Source organism: Fusarium redolens (genome assembly GCF_020744475.1).
Source record: "Fusarium redolens strain MPI-CAGE-AT-0023 chromosome Unknown BKA55scaffold_9, whole genome shotgun sequence".
NCBI lineage: Eukaryota > Fungi > Ascomycota > Sordariomycetes > Hypocreales > Nectriaceae > Fusarium > Fusarium redolens.
Genome location: NW_025763672.1, coordinates 1,390,523 through 1,408,093, shown reverse-complemented (window position 1 = coordinate 1,408,093; position 17,571 = coordinate 1,390,523). Strand labels below are relative to the sequence as shown.

The window sequence follows — 17,571 nt, the reverse complement described above, 5'->3', positions numbered from 1 at the left end:
TTCGTCGCTCCTTGAAGGGCGGACGCAGATATCAGCCTCGGGACATAACAAAGCGGCAGCTGTAGTCTTGGGACTTCAAGTAGGGTACGGCCTTGGACGCTGCCCTGAGCCTGAAGACCACTATAATCCAATCCGGACGCCAGTACGAGTGCATAAGTATGCAAGTACCCAGCCGTCAATGCTTCTACGATACGCCACAAACACGACTTTGATTGGGAGAGGTCCTGTTTTGACGAGAAGGACGCTATAGACGGAACACCGCAGAGCAGGCCAGGTTTGTACGGCGGAGGGACAAAAGCCAGCCACTGGGATCGAAGTGCCTGATTCCTGGGCAGACTTGTCTATGATACGAAGTCGAGATGCGTCGAAAACCCCTCACCTAGAAGAGACATGGGGGAAAGCAACGGCGAGAACCGTCTGCTCGATACCAATGCAATTGACGCAATGATCGACAATCAGGTCCATGTCTGTTCGGAAATTTTACACACATCCAAGTGCGGCCAGGGATAAAGGTACAGTCGCCAAGTGATCAAGGCACCAACCAACCATGATTGGCATCCCACCCTCAGCATTCAAGCTTTCGGTTCTTGTCAGCCCCATCCACATACTTTGATGGCCGGGTGGCTTTCAACCCTGACGCCATGACATCTGATGCCTGACATACTTGTCTAGAGTAAGGCGAAGAAGATCGACAGGCCCCTGTCAGATGCCCAGGCTATGTTTCAGGCTTTGAAGGCCCCAGTCGTCCTTACACAACGACACGTGAGGCCGAAGAAAGGTTTCATCTCCACGCACGGCGGATGCGGCAAAACACTTCTGGGTCAGCATGAGACCGAAATCTATGGGGACGACGGCCAACGGCTTACTGGTGGGGGGCTTAATGCTATGACCAGGCCAGGGCAATGCCGAAGGCTCTTGTGGACCAGTTCGAAATCAAAGGCCATCGAATTTACGATCAGAAGTTCCGAAGGGGGCGTTAATGGTTGCGTAGATTGTCGATGGGCCAATAAGACACCTCCGTACCCGAAGTGATGAGGAGGGGGCGACGCAGGTCCATATCATGGTCCAAGGGCTGATTAGCTTGCTCAGAAAAAGACGCGGCAGAGCTCATGGACTCGCAGAATGACAGGCTACAAGCTTTCGTATTCTTCATAAAGCATCATTGTAGCAATCTGATTTCGGTCGGTTCCCGTCTAGCAGGACCTGGTTTGGTTGGCACAAGCTGCTGATGCCGACACCAATAGCGGCATTGTCGCCCTTGATATGCACATGGGACGTCTAAGAGCATACTTGGTGCTTGCAATTTGAGGGACCGATGAAAAGGGTAACATGTCATTGCTTTGTCTTCTAAAGCATGGTTGGTCATGAGAAAGAGACCGGCGGTACGAGTAAACGAAGGCATGGCGAATGAGAATGAGGGTCGAATTTGAGTCGGATCGGGCCGTCCATCGAGAGTATCTTTCAGACCAACGGTTGTGGCCCGCGGTGTAATTGTTGTAGTCAAAGGGGTGGTGAAACTAAAGCCGTTGAAAGAACAGCTACAAGCACCAAGCGCGCGCATTTGCAATAGTTGAGACCAGAAAGTTTGAACCGTTCGGCGCGATTCCAGTTAGATCTCTGTGGAATGTGACATATGACTGTTTCCAGACTCTCAAGTCGATCAAACTTCCTTTTGCTGCCGCAGGATGCTGATTGAGGCTGGAGATGGCACAATCACGCTGCAGCGAGAAAGTGATACACAATCATTAAGCAGGAGTGCGCTGTGAGTGATTCGGCGCGCGGCAACGACATCAGCGGCAGTGATGGCAGTAAATCGACACCATAGGCAAAAAGGCAGGCCAGTGGTGCACCCAAGCTACAGGAGGGTGTTGCACCAACAGACAAGGAAGTTGAGGCTGGAACTGCCAATAACAGCATCGACCTCTACGTAGTGGGCTTGAACAGCAACCACGAAACTCTGCTCATGTGCATCTTTGGATCCAGTGTCAATAATCCCTGAGATTTGGTGGGATGCAGGCTGAAGGCTGGAACAAATCAACAAGGGCTGGCAGGCTTTGTGTGCACCGCATCTGGGCCAGTGCTAATTTGGGTGCAATACCAGCCAGGTTGGACCCAGCCCTCTGGTCAACCCGATGCTAAGGTAGAGTGGTGTTCGTGCGTAGTCCTGATCTTGATCAGAGCTGCAATGATCATGGCGGATGAAACGTTGGCTACCGCTGGGTCAAAGCTCGGATGGCAGATGGTGAAAGGCCGCAGAGGGACCGTAATCTGCGTAAGAGAAATCATCAGAGGTACGTAATGAGCGCGCCATAACTGTCCTGTCTTGGTGGAAGATGCGAGCGTATTGCATGGGGTGGAGGGACTGGACGCTCAAGTCAAGGTTGGCTCTTAGTGGAGGTTGAGGTCTGAGGATGGGGTTGAAAGGCGGCAACAAGCGAAGTTGTCACGCACGGGGCAGTTATCCTTGACCGGTCGAGCCTTCCCCATCTTCCACATGGCTCTTTCCCTGTCTAAGCCAAGAGCTTTGTAATGCTACTGGCTGACACGGCCATACCATGGAAATTGGAAGGCCCGGTGCGATACTAGATGCCCCGCCATTCAGCCCCCCCATTCTATTGCCTTTCGACTGCCGCTTGTCAGAGGCCAACGGTGTGGGCTCCCCGCTTGATCCACTCAAACCATATCTATTGCACCTTCTAATGTAAGTTAACCTTAAGGTACATGTGCCTCAACGTCCCCTGTGAAGATCCTACGTATGCCCTGGACAATCTCGTCCATTGAGTTCTCACGGATCCAATAGGAAACCTTGATTTGACATCTCGATCCCGATTGAATGGTCTGAAAGTCAACACTTACAGCTTATGAAGCACTTGATCACGTAGTGCTTTGTCCTATGCAGACACTCAGCAGAACGGGCTTTATCCTGTTGCCTAAAGCAAATTCTTCGGACGTTCTACTCAAACCCTGATATTAGCGCCAAGGTGAGGCTTTTGTTGGTTCACGACATGCGCCAGTGGAGTCGTTACAAAGGTTCTTTAACCTTTTAACTCTGTTACATCAGGCAGACTAAGAATTACAGTACAGACGGACATTAACATCGCCTGCCTTGTTGGTGATCTCGAAGTGGACAAAGAAATCTGACAGGTAGCATAGGCGCTTCATATGGTAAAGAGGCTTCCATATGACCAGAATATACTTACTTTTCGACATTTTCTGAACAGGCATCTTTCAGAAAAGGGGGCTGACAATCCGTAGTAACACACCAACATCCTCTCGAGAACAAGAACGCACGAGATCGTTTTTGGGTCACACATAACTTAATGGATGCAGAATCAAGACAGAATCTTGGAGGAGAGACAATGAAGATTACTTGACATGAGTTCCCACCTCAAAATCCGCCTTGCAATCAAGTTGTTCTACTCCTAATCGGGATAAGTCTTTTGCATGAAGAACATCTGCATGAAAGGATTCACCCTATTACCCCCTAGTTATTTTGTAGAACCGGCATTGGCTGGGTCAACTTCAGGCAGAGGGAGCTCTCTGAGTTGACTGTATCTTCTTGGTATAGATAAGACGCTGCTGTCTAATGCCAAGAAAGGTAATAACTGGAGATGAATCAAAAAATTCTTGAATGCCTTACTCCAGGATTATCCTTAATCTAAGTGGCGTTAGTATACTTGGGAAGGGGTCTTACCTTCCTACCCCAGATCAGCAGTCCTTCTAGTTCTCTCCAAGTAGCTTGGACATGTTCAGGGATAATATCGCCACCCTCAACTGAGTAGGCGTCCCTTCTTACGACTCTTCCAACACGCCTCATTATCAAATCTCGATACAATAGCCAATATTCATTTTATCATCACTCCTGACATGAGGGAACACCGGAGAATACTTACTGGATTCTTCGGGATTGCATATCCGTCTTCTGCTTCAAATTGGACTGATTAGCCAGATTTGTTCGCTTCCGTTTTCCCAATTGAGCATCTTGTCAAACCCAACGACAAGAGCTAACCTCGAAGTGTATGGAGTTGAAGCAAAAAAGGAGGCCTTGACCAACAAGTGGGCCCTCTGTGGTGTTCCTCCACCGGATGCTGCTCCTGGATCCGCGATGGGATCCTGATACTGAGCCTTCCGCAGTTTGAGCATGAGCCAACAGCCAAGGTCTCTTTGAGAAAGGCTTTCTGTGAGACATGGAAAAGCTTGGTAGTACAAATAAAATTTAATTTGGTAACCAATTAATCATGAACCAGGGGAAATTACAACATTCTGGCAAGGCAAACCGGACCAAAGTCTAGGCCCTCGATAACAGCTCGATGTGTCTTCGCAGTTTGCTTTCAGAATGTTGTGATATAGTAGCCATTACGGGTTGCCTATCAAAGTTGATACCTTTACTGTACCCCGACTTGAAATGATATACCTCCAATCAGCGTGATTCGGCTGTTGCTCACCGGTCATCACTAGCAACGAGCAGCTGCCACTTGGTGAGAATATCAACAAATAATCTTTTCTCCTCTTGAACATGGACACGACGGTGCGGTCTGAAGCATTACCATTGATGACCAAGTTCAGGAGTATATGAACTTTGGTGGCGAAGGTAGTTGTGCAACCCTCCAGCTTTCTGGATGAAACTTGGCACGCAGCTGTCCATAGTTCGCGGCGGCGCCTTGCCGATGAACACCCAGACGATTCAGGAACCGGTGATCCATCACATCCAGGATGGAGATCCTATCGTTAATGGGGGCAACGAAGAACTGCCGGGTTTACCTTACTATCGCTTTCTGAAGCATTGGTCTCTGGGATAAGCAAACATGACCAAGACAACTAGCGGTGACAGATAACTGTTTCTATGATTAAATGACCAACAGAAATTGCAGGATGATGTAGCGGTAGTTCTCATGCTGATGCTCCTACTCTTGAGGCATGCAGGTATCCGAACAGTCTATCTAACATCCCTGCTCCGACCTATACGCACGCATTCAAGACCCTTGACAACTGCTGTATCAGATTCTTTACGAAATAATCTGACTGCCATGCTCATGACTTGCATTAGCTAGAGACCAATAGATGAGGTATTGGATATGCTAATGCAAGATAATAATAGACCCCATTCCAAGGGTGAGTACAGTCCAGATCAGCGATTGGCACATTATAATAGCGTCCGTATCAATCCTAGACCAGCGCAGTCGTGTAAGTTGAGGTGAGTAGTTGAACATCCATATGCACATCATCGCCGGCCAGTGGGGCTTTTCAAGGCAAAAGCCACGACAAGAGAGTGCAGTTATTACACGACATTTCATTGCATATGCATTTGGTCCTGAATGATGCGTGAAAGGGTTGGTTCACTGAGCACAAAGAAGCAAACAAACAGGATTGGAGACTATACGTTATTGTTTGGGCTTGGTGATTCAGGTTTACATGGACTATCGAATCCATTGTCTTATACCGAATGAGTGAAAGCGAAGCATGGAGTGCATGGAGGTATCGTATCTTTGCTTGATAGCAACTCCATTTGGGGGAGTTTGTCAAATGATCAATATTGGCAATCTTGTGATCTATTCATATTTGTCATGATTTTGACACATCTGCCGATATCATCTATCAATAAGGTAGGTACCTAGATAGTAATTTATGTCTTTCTAGGTACTCTTTACTGTAAGCTATTCATGTCCAGCAGTCATCCACTATCAATCAGGGCAGCAGGGGTCCGATGACTTGAGCGCTCCCATCGGCAGTGGCTTGGCGCCTGTGGGGGCACTAAGACCAGCCTGGAACTGCCGTCATGGGCGAAATAAGACGTAATTGTTGGTTACCTGAGGACTCATGAGGGACCCATTCATTGACGATGACTCTTTCGATCCTTCATCATTTCTGGGTCAAATTCGACTCCCACTCTAACCACTCACTCACTCCCTCAATCACTTACTCACTGCCACGCGAGACTCAGAATTAGGCAGACGATGGGCGTCTACGGTACTTGACTCATCGAGACTGATACACCATCCTAGACAAATAGACAAATACCCTCATCGCGACGTCGCACCTCGATTGACTGATTGATTCTCTCTTCTCACTCCTCCAGCTTCAGCTTCACCGCACAGGCAGAAGCAGCAGTAGCAGTAGTAGAGAGAAGTACACTGCTTGTCCCGGGCATGCCGAAGAAAAGGAACAACATCAGGTCCTTCAAGCCAGTCTCAACGGCTTCTCCGACTGCGTCAACATCGACGAATAACTCTGGTGAGTGCTGCAGTGCTTGCTTGCCATTCTGTGCTGTACAATCATGCCTGTGCAGCTGGACTGACACAAGCACACGCCCCTCCCTCTGCTCTCCTCTTAATCGTCCGGCGTCCGGCCACCTCTCGGTTCGCTTCCTTTCAACCCCCCCTCTTTCTCCCCCATATCTTCAAACCGCGTGGTATCCATAGTCTCACAAGTAATACGCAGCAGACAGGCCCTCCCGAAGCGTCAATGAGTTGCTAGCAAACTTGCGTCGTACCTCGATCAGCCCCTCCTCTAGCTCGCAGTCAGCCCTGCCTGCTGCTGCTCCCAGTGTACCCCCGGCCATCAGAGAGATACTCCAGATCCCAGACACACCGGCCCCCGCTCCTCGCCGTCTTGTCCGTCAGAGATTCGATGGCAATGGCAGGAGACTCCCTGCTGGCCCTCCTCCGCCTAGGAGTTGGGTCGCCCGTAATTCATCGGATGCTGCTCATGAGGCCTCCTCCATGAGCCAGTCGCGGCTGAAGGCAAGAGGATTGGAAGATACTTGTTTACCGGGAACTTATCTCCCGGAGCGTGGAAGTCTGATAGACATCGTGCTGCAGAAACTCGCATACGAGTGGGCTTTCCACAGAGTGTACAATCAGTACCATCTGTACTTTGTGCCCAACCATTTGAAGGCAGCTCTAATCCGCTATGTTGGAATCGCCAGTGAGGCTGGGCTGTCGTTGAGTGACTTGAAGGTCATTCTGCTGCCACCACCAGATACTTTTGATGGGGCTGAGTTGGATAGTTTAACAGCTTCGAATCTTCAAGTAAACTACCTCGATCTTTCGGGCTCCGCATGCCGGTCAATTAAACTGAAAGAGATCAGTGACTTGTTATTCCCTGCCAGAGAAGATCAACCCACGACAGAACTACAGGAATCCTGGGACGTTTCCGAGAGCATTCCAAGCCCTCCCCGAACTTTGCTGCCCAACCTCACCCACCTTTCACTCGCCTTGCATCCCGGGCATGCCTCATCCGCATCATGGAAGCAGCTTCTTTCACTGTCTCCCAAGCTTACCGCGGTCACGCATTTGAGTCTGGCGTACTGGCCCGAGCCGTGCTTAACACCGAGATCTCGTCTGGCCACCGTATCGAGTCCGCAAGGCCGTTTTACCTATGGAGGGACAAACCTTTATTCACATTCACTTGATCACGATTGGAGTGAGGCTTTACTCGTATTGCGCATGCTGAGTAAGAACCTATATGCGCTCGAGTTTCTTGACCTTACAGGCTGCTGTCCTTGGTTCCCTGCCCTGATGGCCGAAACTGGGCATGATTTTGTCAACTGGGCCGATCACTGGGGCAAGGTCACTGAGCTTCGGCTCTACACAGGGTGGACTCCTGGTCCTGATGCAATGCCATCTGAGAGATTGCGCTATAGAGAGGGAGTTCAAACGGCCAAGGATGTCGAAAGACACATTAGAACCATGAGAGCAGGCAAGGGAAGGTTTATTGTCGTAGAACGCGACAGTTTAGATGATGTATAGACAGAAAACTCATAAAAGCATATATATTTTCTCCCAGTATTTGTCCATCAGCGAATCATGCTCCAGATCGATGTCCAGTTGCCCAGAGAGCTTTGAACTTGGTATCTGATGCAAGCAGACTCTTTGGTTCACCGAGCTCGACGACGCATCCCTTGTCCATCACAATTACGCGGTCGAAATCAATGATCGTATTCAGACGGTGGGTGATAAACACGACGGTGTGATGTTTGAACTCGTTCTCGATGACGGCCTTGATGGTCTCTTCTGTCTTTTGGTCCACACTATGGCTTTATTAGTTCCTTATCTCGTAATTGTATTGTTCGTTCGACTTGCCTGCTCGTTGCTTCATCGAGAAGAACGATTCTCCCGTCGTTCTTCCTCAGGACTGCCCTTGCCAGGAAGAAGAGCTGCTTCTGCCCGTGGCTCAACGTGTCTTGGTTAAACGAAGCATCCAAGCCCCCATGTTGTTCGATCGCATCATTTAGTTCAACAAGATGAAGTACTTCTTTGATTTCGACGTCGGAGTAGACACCAAGCGGATCAACGTTGTGTCGAACCGTGCCGGGGAGGACGAACTGGTCTTGCGTCAGAGTGATGAGACGACTACGGATTGTCTCTCGAGGAAGAGAAGATAGAGAGATTCCATCGATAATGATATTGCCAGACGAAGGATCTAGCAGTCGAAGAAGAGCGAGAAATAGAGATGATTTTCCACTGTGAACAGAAGATGGTTAATTAGCGACAGAGGCATTAGGGTGAAAATACTGACCTTCCTGTGCGACCGCAAATACCTACCTTCTCCCCTCCCTTGATCTCCAAACTGACTGCATCAAGAGCTTTAATAGCGTCTCCATCGCCATCACCATACGATGCCGTCAAGTTGTTGATCTGTATAGCGCCCTTGTCAGGCCACTGTACTGGTGGCTCGTGTGTCTCTCCTGGTAAGTTCTCCTCGCCAGTCTCTTCGGCGAATTGCTTAATGCGAGCTACAGCACCAATGGACGTCTCAATAGAAGTCCAAAACTGAATAAGAATGTTGACAGTCTCACTCAAAGAAACCAGCTGTACGAGAGATACACCCGTTAAACCTACATCGACCGCCCCACGAAGGCGAACGGCGAGACCAACAAGAAGAAGAGCCAGAGCCGCAGTGGTCAGATCGAGTACGAGGACGAGCCAGCGCTGAACGATCATGAGGATATAAAAAGGCCTCTGTGAGCGATCTACGAGAGTGTAGTTGGCTTCTATAACTGCATCTTTCCATCCGAAGGCTCGTATGGTTGCTAGACCGGACAGTGTTTCGAGGAATTGGGTGTACAGAGGGGCTTTCTCTTCGAGATCGAGAAGACGCAGTTGACGAGAGGTACGGAGATAACCACGCTGAAGGTAGAAATAGACGGCTCCTAGAAGAGGAAAGGTAGCTGCTATGTAGGGATTCGAGGAGGCGAGGAGGCCGGCTTTGGCGATGACACCGAAGAAACCTGTTCTATTAGTAAAGCTTTTAGATGGTGAACTGGGGTTTTGGCTTACTAGCGAGAGTCACAACGAGACCAAGAGGGAGGTGGTTGTCTACCATTCCTATGTCCTGCGAGAATCTTCCTGTGTTAACTTTCGAAACGACTTCTTGCGATACTAGCTTACCGTGTTGTGATGGACCCCAGGTCTGTCGTGGTAAAAAGGGATAAGGGCGCCCTAGAAGGGTCAGTTGGCAATCCATACCCGGGTCAATTCATAGACCTACTTGATTACAGTAGACAATAGTCTCTTGTGCAAAGCTCTTCCGGATTTTGCTGCTACCAAGACAATAACAAACCTACAACAGTCAGTATCCATTAAGTCCAAGGAGAATGTCTATAGAATACCATATAAGAACTGCGAACCAGACGACTGCGGTGACCTGAAGAGCAGCATAGATACCAAGGTAGTAACCCGCTCGGTCGTTTCCATTTGCATTATCATCAGACCAAAATTTCAGCCAAATTGCTAGTCTTGTCAGTATCTCGGACAATAACTAAATAGTAGGTGGCCAACTTGGGAAGCTTTCTAGAAAAGCCCAGATTATCTCCAGTACGAGAAGAACTACCATGAAAAGACCGCCAGTGCTGCTGAAGTAATATCGATATACAGTTGAGTCTCCGCGTTGTCTACGTGAATCACCTTCATTAGCTTGTTGTTTTGAAGCCGTTTGCGCTGGCTTGGTGGTATGTTCTTTGATATCGTCAGTTGCAAACTCTGAGGCTTCCACCCCATGGACTCTGTCTCTCAGTAAGGACTGCACGTATCCACCAGTGTCTTTGAGATCGGAGAATATGCCTTGCTCGGAGATTTCTCCGTCATTGTTAAGACAAATGGTGTGGTCAGCAGACCATAGAAAGTCAACTATTACCCGGTTAGCAAATATTTTTTAATAATTCGTGGACCATTTTACCTGATTGAGTCGCAAGCAAAGTTGTCGTATTCCACTGCCTCAGCAAACTTCGTTCGCTAAAGAGGTTCTCGAACACAGTACGGGCAGTTTGGCTATCCAGCCCACTAAAGACATCGTCGAAGAGAGCAACCTGAGGTTTTGAGTAGACAGCTCTGGCCAAAGCCTATTAGGTTAGTATATAGCTGATTACTCCTTTGGTCTTGACTTACAACTCGTTGCTTCTGACCTCCGCTGAGAGCCAGCCCCTTGCTGCCAATGACGGTATCGTCACCCTGAGCAAGTTGACTGAAGTCCTTCTCTAGATCACAAGCTTTGACAACAGCTTGGTATAGGCCAGGATCAAAGTGAGAGTAACCGATGATGTTTTTACGAATTGTTTGGTTCTGGCGCGTTAGCTTGGAAACAAGAAAAAATATCGGGTAGTAGTCATACCAGAAGCCAAGGGCTCTGCTCGCACCAGGCAATCCCCTTACTATGAATATTGATTGATCCAGTTGTGCAGGGAACTTCCCCAAGCAGCGCTTTCAGTAGAGTGGTTTTGCCACTCGCAACTGGGCCAAGCAGTAGGACGAACTGATTGCGGCCCACGGTAAATGACAAGTCTCGAAGAATGACACGATCCTCTGACCATGAGATATTGGCGTTGGAAAGTTGAATAACAACATCGCTCATACTGGAGTTTGCTGTGGATTGCAATGAGGGCTCTCTCAGTATTTGTAGCTCAACAGACTCTCTATCTCCTTGATCAGGTGTGTTCGACTCTACAACTGATTGTTGTTGGCGAGGATCTCTTCGTGACTCTTGAGTCAAGAAAGTTTGTATTCTTTCAAAGGAGCCCAAAGCAGCACTCATGTCAAGAATCACCTCAAACATGAAGAATAGTGGCTGTGCCAGGAGAATGATCAGGGACAATGCGGAGAAAAGTCTAGTAGCATGAAGAGTCTCGCCGGAAGCCGAGGCAACCCCTTGGAAGAGAGCAAATGCCGCGACGGGAGACACGAGCAAGGGAACTTGAGCAATTGCGGATGTGACGCTGCTAACAATTCTGAATGGTCGTGAAGCTTTGATCTCGTCTGCTCGGAGGTTGAGGATGGTGTCTGATAGGTTCTGAGCTAGACCAGAACATCTGATGCTCTTGATATGTCCAACCATGGCAGAAGTAATACCTAACCAATATTAGTGAGTTTATGACAGATCAAAGGATACTACAACTGACCAACTCGTTTCTGCGTCTTGTCTAGCCATGATATCTGGTACTTGCGTGCCAGAGCCGAAACGAGAACAGTGGCAACCAAGGCAAGGAGTGAGACTATGATGGGACCTGAAGCAGCATAGCCTATGTGAGTGCTTAGCAACCAAGTAGCTATGGCAAGCTGTATGATATTTGCCCAGAACTCGTGGATCTCTCTGACAGCCCTTAAAATAACATCGACCTATCGAATAGTTAGTCCAATACAGAATTTTTTAAAAGTGGCCTTACATCAGAGGACATAAGCGTCACGGCCGCCGAGTCGTCTGTCGTCGTGATGCTCAGATCGGCTGCCTTGGAAAAAACGGCAGACACCAAAACTCCACGCAATAACGTGACAGATCGAGCGTTGCGATGCCAATAAAGTGCTTGTGAAAAAGCAATGCCTGAGTAAACGAGGCCGTAGGCTGCGATGAGACCGTAACCAATGTTGATAGACTGAGAAGTATCGTCGAGAAATACGAGTAGTCGATTGAGAATGAGTGGTTGGCATATAGTGAATGCCAGAAGCGCCAGGCGAGGAAGAACAACGGCAATGATAGACCGTCGCAGTGTCGTGACGCAACATGAGATCAGTCGGTGTTTGCGAGCCGGAGCTAAGCCAGCATTTAGTACATGGACATCACAGAAGAGTTTAAAGTGTAATACTATATAGCTATCTAAGGGGGGGAAGGGAATAGACAAACCTTTCTGATTATGCCAATGCCTCCAAAACCCGTCAATCAGTCCCGCCGAGCCCATGTCCTCATCCAGCTCAAACAGATCCATTGGCTGTAGAAGCTTGCTAAATCCCGTCAACAGCAACGGAGCCACCCACGCAAAAACGGCTTGGGCGTATAGTCCGGCCGTGACTTCGGGAGAGTGGACCCCGGAGCCGGCGACAAGATATGGAGCTTTGCTCCACCCTTCAAGAACGACAAGAATCGCCTTCAGGGCAAAGGCCGCTGTGAAAACAGCTGGAATGGCCGCACTCATAGGGACAAGCCAGAGGGTGCGAAGGAGCGCAACATCAAGGAGCAAAGACACGGTGAGAAACAGACTCAGGAGAGACGATGGACGAGGAGATTTGGCATGTTCGGCACGAGAGAGGACACAGGACATCAAGCTTGAGGCAAATGATACACATGCAGCAGCGACAGAAACGCGACCTAGACGCGAATTTGACGGGAGGGTAGCCCAAAGCACGACAAGCACGAGATGAAGCACGGCCAAAAGAGCGATCAACGCCAATTTGACAGTGCGAAGACGATGGCCAGTTGTTTTGACGGGGACATTCCTCAGACGAAAAAGACGAATGGGAGCGAGGATGAGAAGAAGAGCGGCTGGAGACAGCACGAGAATGGATTGTTCAAAGACGAGAGTGAAGTCGAAGCCATCGCGACATTCAGGGCTAACAAAAGGGCCGAAAGAAGCGTCGATAGATGAAGTGCACAGATTCTCAGAAGAATTCATTTGAGATAGTGAGTGAAGTTGTAAGAAGAGGAATTTGAAGGAGTTGAGGGGAAATGATTGTTTGTTGTTTATTTGGGGGATACCCTGGCGTAGGTGATAAGACAGGAGAGGCAGAATTAGGAAGGTGGTAATCACTGTAGTAAATCGAGGATGATAGGGTAAATGGTTGTGGTATACAACAACGACAAGTCTTCTCATATAAGATACACGCAATAGCTCAAACTACATAAGGAAGGACAAGGGAGTATGACTCAATCATGCACCACAATTGTATATATAGTCAGTCAGAGCGCCTTTTCTCTTTTAAAAATGGTATTCTTTAATTATTGCGTGGAGAAGGTGCATGTAATTGCCAGTCAAGCCAAGTCATTCGGCGTGAGTCACTCATTTGTAACACCATGGTGGCACTTCAACCGCACTAGAGGCGACAATTCAAGCAAACAGTCGCATACGAATAGGGAATGCGAATAGCGCAACTACGAAGTTTTCAGCCAAGAAAAACGTATCAAAATTATACACTGTGCATGTAGATCTCTATCGTTGGAGAATTAATAAATAAGACCAATTCATCAATATCATCAAGCCTTATTTCCAGGGCAGCTTCGACTTACAGCGATTACATCTTTAAACTCGTTCAACTTTGGTCATTTATATCGTGTATACTATTCCTGTCACTTTGTTCAATTCCTCAACCTCCATTATGACGTCGGCAGCCTCTGAATCTGTAGCGACGATTCTCTGCAGCTCCAAACAGACGCGCTTTCAAATCACCAATCGTCGCGAGGTTTGTCACCAATCCATCCCTCATTCTCTACTAACTACAGTAGCTTGATATTGATGGAGTCAACATCACCGTGACTTCAGGCGACAAACCTTCTGGCAAGGGAAAAGCAAAGCCAAAAGGCGAGGGTATTGAGATTCTCGCTGGTGCCAAGCTTCGACTTAAGGAAGGTCAAAGATATGCTCTTGTTGGGCGTAATGGAACTGGAAAGTCTAGTAAGAAAGTTTGTATGATATCGTTGTTGAGGTGCTAACAGTGATAACCTAGCACTGCTCAAAGCCATCGCCGAGAAACTCATCCCAGGCATTCCAGAAGAGACTAGGATTGCTATTTTACAGCAAACTAGACTGACTGATGTAAAGTCTAAGGAGAATGCCGATACCAATAATGGCGACAAAGCTTCTGTGCTGGAACAGGTCATCGAAAAAGCTACAGCTAAACATGCCATCGAACAGGATATCAAAGGTACTCCATCTACCATTCTAACTCTGAACTTGTCTAACTCTTTCTTTAGACTTGACAGAAGGAATAAACGCCTCCGACCCCTTTACTCCAGTCAAAGCATTAAGGCATCTGAAGCACAGAAAGCACCAAGAGCGTCTCTTTCGTCTCGATAAAGATGCTCGGCTTCGTAGTGGTGCTCGCGGTATGCAAGCTCGCAAAGCACTCACTGCCTTCGAAAAAGTCGTAGCTGAGTCGAATGAACTGTAAAACATGCCTCCTAATTTTCATTACTATGTCTAATTCTTCACAGACTGGGACAATCCAATGAAGAAATTTCACCCGAAACACTTCAAGCTGAGACTCAAGAGGCTGTTGATATGCTTGCTGATCTTCAACTTCAAGTCGACCCAACTCACGTATCAGAGATTGAGTCCAAAGCTAAAAAGATCCTGACTGGCCTGGGCTTTTCTGAAACCCTTATCCAGAAACCCATTTCGAGTTTGTCTGGTGGTTGGCACATGCGTGCTTCTCTCGCCACGGCTTTGGTTCAAGAAACTGACATTCTTATCCTTGATGAGCCTACCAACTTTCTCGACCTCCTAGGAATCATCTGGCTCCAACGCTATCTTCAGAACCTAGAAGAAACGGAGAATCCACCAACCCTCATCCTCGTTTCGCACGATCGCGACTTCATCTCTCTTTGCACAGATCTGCTCATCCTCAAGGACAAGCAGCTTACTTACTTCCATGGCGATTTTCCCACTTACGAAGCATCGCAAAGTGAGCGCAAACAATGGCTCACCACCATGAAAGAAGCTCAGGATAAGCAAAAAGCGCATATTGAGAAGTCCATCGCTGCCAATATGAAAGCTGGAAAGGCCAATGACGATACCAACAAACTTCGTCAGGCTAAATCTCGCCAGAAGAAGCTTGATAACCGCTGGGGGTTGCAGGTCAGCGCCAGGGGCGGTCGTTTCAAGCTCAATCGAGATCTTGTTGGCTTTCACTTGACAGCGCGTGAGGATATTGACATTCCACCGGAAGACCGCCCCGTCGTGGTGAACCTTCCTGAGCCACCTGACCTGCGCTTCCCTGGCGCTCTGATTTCTCTTGAGAAGGTTGCGTTCCGGTATTCAGCCAAGACACCTCTGATTGTCCAGGATATCACTCTTTCTGTTGGCACGGGAGACCGTATTGGTATTCTTGGCCTCAATGGAGCAGGCAAGTCGACGCTCATCAAACTCCTTGTTGGGGAGACTCGACCTACATCTGGAACTCTAAATATGCATCCCCGGTTGAAGCTGGCATACTACTCTCAACACGCCGTTGAGGCACTGCAGTCTCTCGGTCGTGAAGAACCGACCCTCACAGCTCTGACTCTTCTCACTCGTGAAGTCAAAGGCGAACTCACAGAAGGAGATCTCCGCGGTCTCTTAGGCCAACTTGGTCTTCCAGGTCGAATTGCCTCTGACGTACCCCTGTGTAAACTCTCGGGTGGACAAGTGGTGCGGTGTGAGCTTGCTCGTCTCTTATGGCGACGACCTCATTGTCTTGTTCTTGATGAAGTCACAACTCATCTTGATTATGAGACCGTTACAGCGCTGAGGGAAGCATTGAGGGATTGGGAGGGTGCTGTGATTTTAGTGAGTCACGATCGATGGTTTATGCGAGGCGTGATTGAGGGTGCGGTGGATGAGGATGAGGAAACAGACGAAGATGATGATGAGGAAGTTGTGCGAAGAAGGATTGTTTACAGGTTGAAGGGTGGTAAGATGGATACGTTGGAGAATGGTGTGGATGAGTTTGAACGGCTTATGGAGAAGAGGGTCAAGAAGTTGCTTCAAGACTAAAGAATATTCATTGAGGGATTTGGAGAGCATTCCTCATGCTATAGTGTAGGTTCAGGCCTTTTCACGGCTCTCTAAAACAACAGGGCTTGCCAGAATCTTGAAGAGACTATGATCAAGCATCTTGATACTCATACTTCCACCTTCAGGTATCTCAACGATAGTCCCGTCGATGCACACCTTCCGCCACCTCTCATCTTTCTCCAGAACCGAAATTTTGACTTCGTCAACTTCATCGTAACCAACTTTTTCTCCATCGGGCCACTGCATACCAACATGACTACCCTCATCATACGCCTTCATCATGACACTCATCGTCCGCTCGCCACCAATAGGTCCGAAATGTACAAGTCTAAGCTGTGACTGCAAAGGTTTAGTGGCTGGGGAAATGGCGAACTTTCGCTCCATATTCGACACCAGAGCTGTGAGCACATAGGCATGCGATTCACGAGGAATGTCCTCAAAGGTAGTGGAGCATCGACGTCGAATAGATACTTTTGCAGCGTACGGATGAGATTCTTTGAGGAGCCCTTCAGCGACCATATGAAACCGCTTATCGCCGTGGACACGATATTCCGGTGTGTCACTCTCGTGAACAAGGCTTGCGTGAAAGCCATAGCTAGCTACAATAGCTCCCTGAAGATGCGTGATGGAAGTCTCCTGCTTCTGAAGCTGATTTGGGTCGGGGGTTGAAGGTTGCTCCTTGGATTTGTCCGTGAACTTGACGATATGCGATCCAGATGAAAATGATGCTCGAAACACTGGAAGATCGGCGCCGACGCCGAGAAACAATGTTCGTAGTCCAAGCACTAGTGGACTTGGGCCAGGTTCGGAGTAGAGTGGCTTATGGGTCGAATGGAAAAGGGCGTTTCCTGTGCCCAGAGGCAGAAGCGCGATTGTAGGTGGATTCTCCGGTACCTCGTTCCCACCAGAGCCGTTGAGTAAATCAACGACACCACCATCTCCACTCAAAAGCACGACGGTCCTCACTTTTGAACGCTCATTTGAATTCCACAGCTGCTTTGCATAATCCCGGATGGTCTCTGAGCTTCCTGTATGAATGAGACCATATGACGACTCGCCAGATGTATCGCCTGCGATATACGTCCAAAGCGGATGGAACACGTCTTCCCAGACTTTCGATGCTAGTCCTATACCCGATTTTATTGAGACGATAATATCCACCTGGTTTGTGACACCATGCTCGTTGCTAGAGCTGCGCTTAAGATGAGTGGGTAATCCAGCCACTGTAAGACTTCGAAGGTCAGATGGTATTTCCTTTGTCTTCAGTATCGAGAGTTGAAAGGGCATTTCCTTCTTCTCCGGGTCCTCCTTGAGGATAAAGAGTAGATATTGCGAGGAGCCTGATTGAGAGTTGGTTACTTCATGAACCAAGACAAGCTCATGGCGTGAAGCACTCTCGGATGTCTCGGTGTGAGTCCAAGTCAGATTCTCTTCAGTGACAGAAACATTTTCGACGATTGTCACTTCGGTTAAGTGAGTCTTTTCCAAGGCAGTAGACATTGCGGCAAATGATCAAGTTCAAGGATAAAGGAAGAGAGAGAATAGAAGAATATGTGGTATCTTTATTGTAATCAGGCGCTATTGGCCAATCATGAATA

General features: G+C 48.3%; 5 protein-coding genes across 5 annotated transcripts; 2 read left to right on the top strand and 3 right to left on the bottom strand.

Annotated features, from left to right (window-relative positions):
* Window positions 1-3,728: 3,728 nt before the first annotated feature.
* Window positions 3,729-4,228, bottom strand: BKA55DRAFT_570496 (uncharacterized protein). The gene has a single exon (XM_046193008.1). The coding sequence runs from the start codon at window positions 4,141-4,143 to the stop codon at window positions 3,928-3,930; it is 216 nt and encodes a 71-aa protein (XP_046048776.1). The 5' UTR covers window positions 4,144-4,228; the 3' UTR covers window positions 3,729-3,927.
* A 1,524-nt stretch (window positions 4,229-5,752) lies between these two features.
* On the top strand, window positions 5,753-7,778 carry BKA55DRAFT_570493 (uncharacterized protein). The gene is made up of 2 exons (XM_046193007.1): window positions 5,753-6,231; window positions 6,442-7,778. Exons 1-2 carry the CDS (start codon window positions 6,147-6,149, stop codon window positions 7,746-7,748), a joined length of 1,392 nt encoding a protein of 463 aa, XP_046048775.1. The 5' UTR covers window positions 5,753-6,146; the 3' UTR covers window positions 7,749-7,778.
* Window positions 7,779-7,803: 25 nt separating this feature from the next.
* Window positions 7,804-12,877, bottom strand: BKA55DRAFT_691090 (P-loop containing nucleoside triphosphate hydrolase protein; the record flags this gene model as incomplete). Its single annotated transcript, XM_046199608.1, has 14 exons — window positions 7,804-8,016; window positions 8,078-8,462; window positions 8,518-9,229; window positions 9,279-9,343; window positions 9,390-9,440; window positions 9,490-9,561; window positions 9,611-9,731; window positions 9,780-10,127; window positions 10,177-10,339; window positions 10,386-10,559; window positions 10,609-11,342; window positions 11,393-11,609; window positions 11,657-12,021; window positions 12,112-12,877. The coding sequence occupies 14 exons, from the start codon at window positions 12,875-12,877 to the stop codon at window positions 7,804-7,806; spliced, it is 4,386 nt and encodes a 1,461-aa protein (XP_046048774.1).
* Window positions 12,878-13,577: 700 nt separating this feature from the next.
* On the top strand, window positions 13,578-15,952 carry BKA55DRAFT_513307 (P-loop containing nucleoside triphosphate hydrolase protein; the record flags this gene model as incomplete). The annotated part of the gene is made up of 5 exons (XM_046187882.1): window positions 13,578-13,661; window positions 13,705-13,873; window positions 13,926-14,123; window positions 14,173-14,365; window positions 14,413-15,952. The coding sequence occupies 5 exons, from the start codon at window positions 13,578-13,580 to the stop codon at window positions 15,950-15,952; spliced, it is 2,184 nt and encodes a 727-aa protein (XP_046048773.1).
* Window positions 15,953-16,003: 51 nt separating this feature from the next.
* Window positions 16,004-17,473, bottom strand: BKA55DRAFT_691088 (ATP-NAD kinase-like domain-containing protein; the record flags this gene model as incomplete). The annotated part of the gene is made up of 1 exon (XM_046199607.1): window positions 16,004-17,473. One exon carries the CDS (start codon window positions 17,471-17,473, stop codon window positions 16,004-16,006), a length of 1,470 nt encoding a protein of 489 aa, XP_046048772.1.
* Window positions 17,474-17,571: the final 98 nt, after the last annotated feature.

Coding starts and splice junctions, on each gene's coding strand:
- BKA55DRAFT_570496 (XM_046193008.1), bottom strand. CDS start 4,143: ATGCTCAAACTGCGGAAGGCTCAGTATCAGGATCCCATCGCGGATCCA.
- BKA55DRAFT_570493 (XM_046193007.1), top strand. CDS start 6,147: ATGCCGAAGAAAAGGAACAACATCAGGTCCTTCAAGCCAGTCTCAACG. Junction 6,232..6,441: donor AACATCGACGAATAACTCTG/GTGAGTGCTGCA, acceptor AATACGCAGCAG/ACAGGCCCTCCCGAAGCGTC.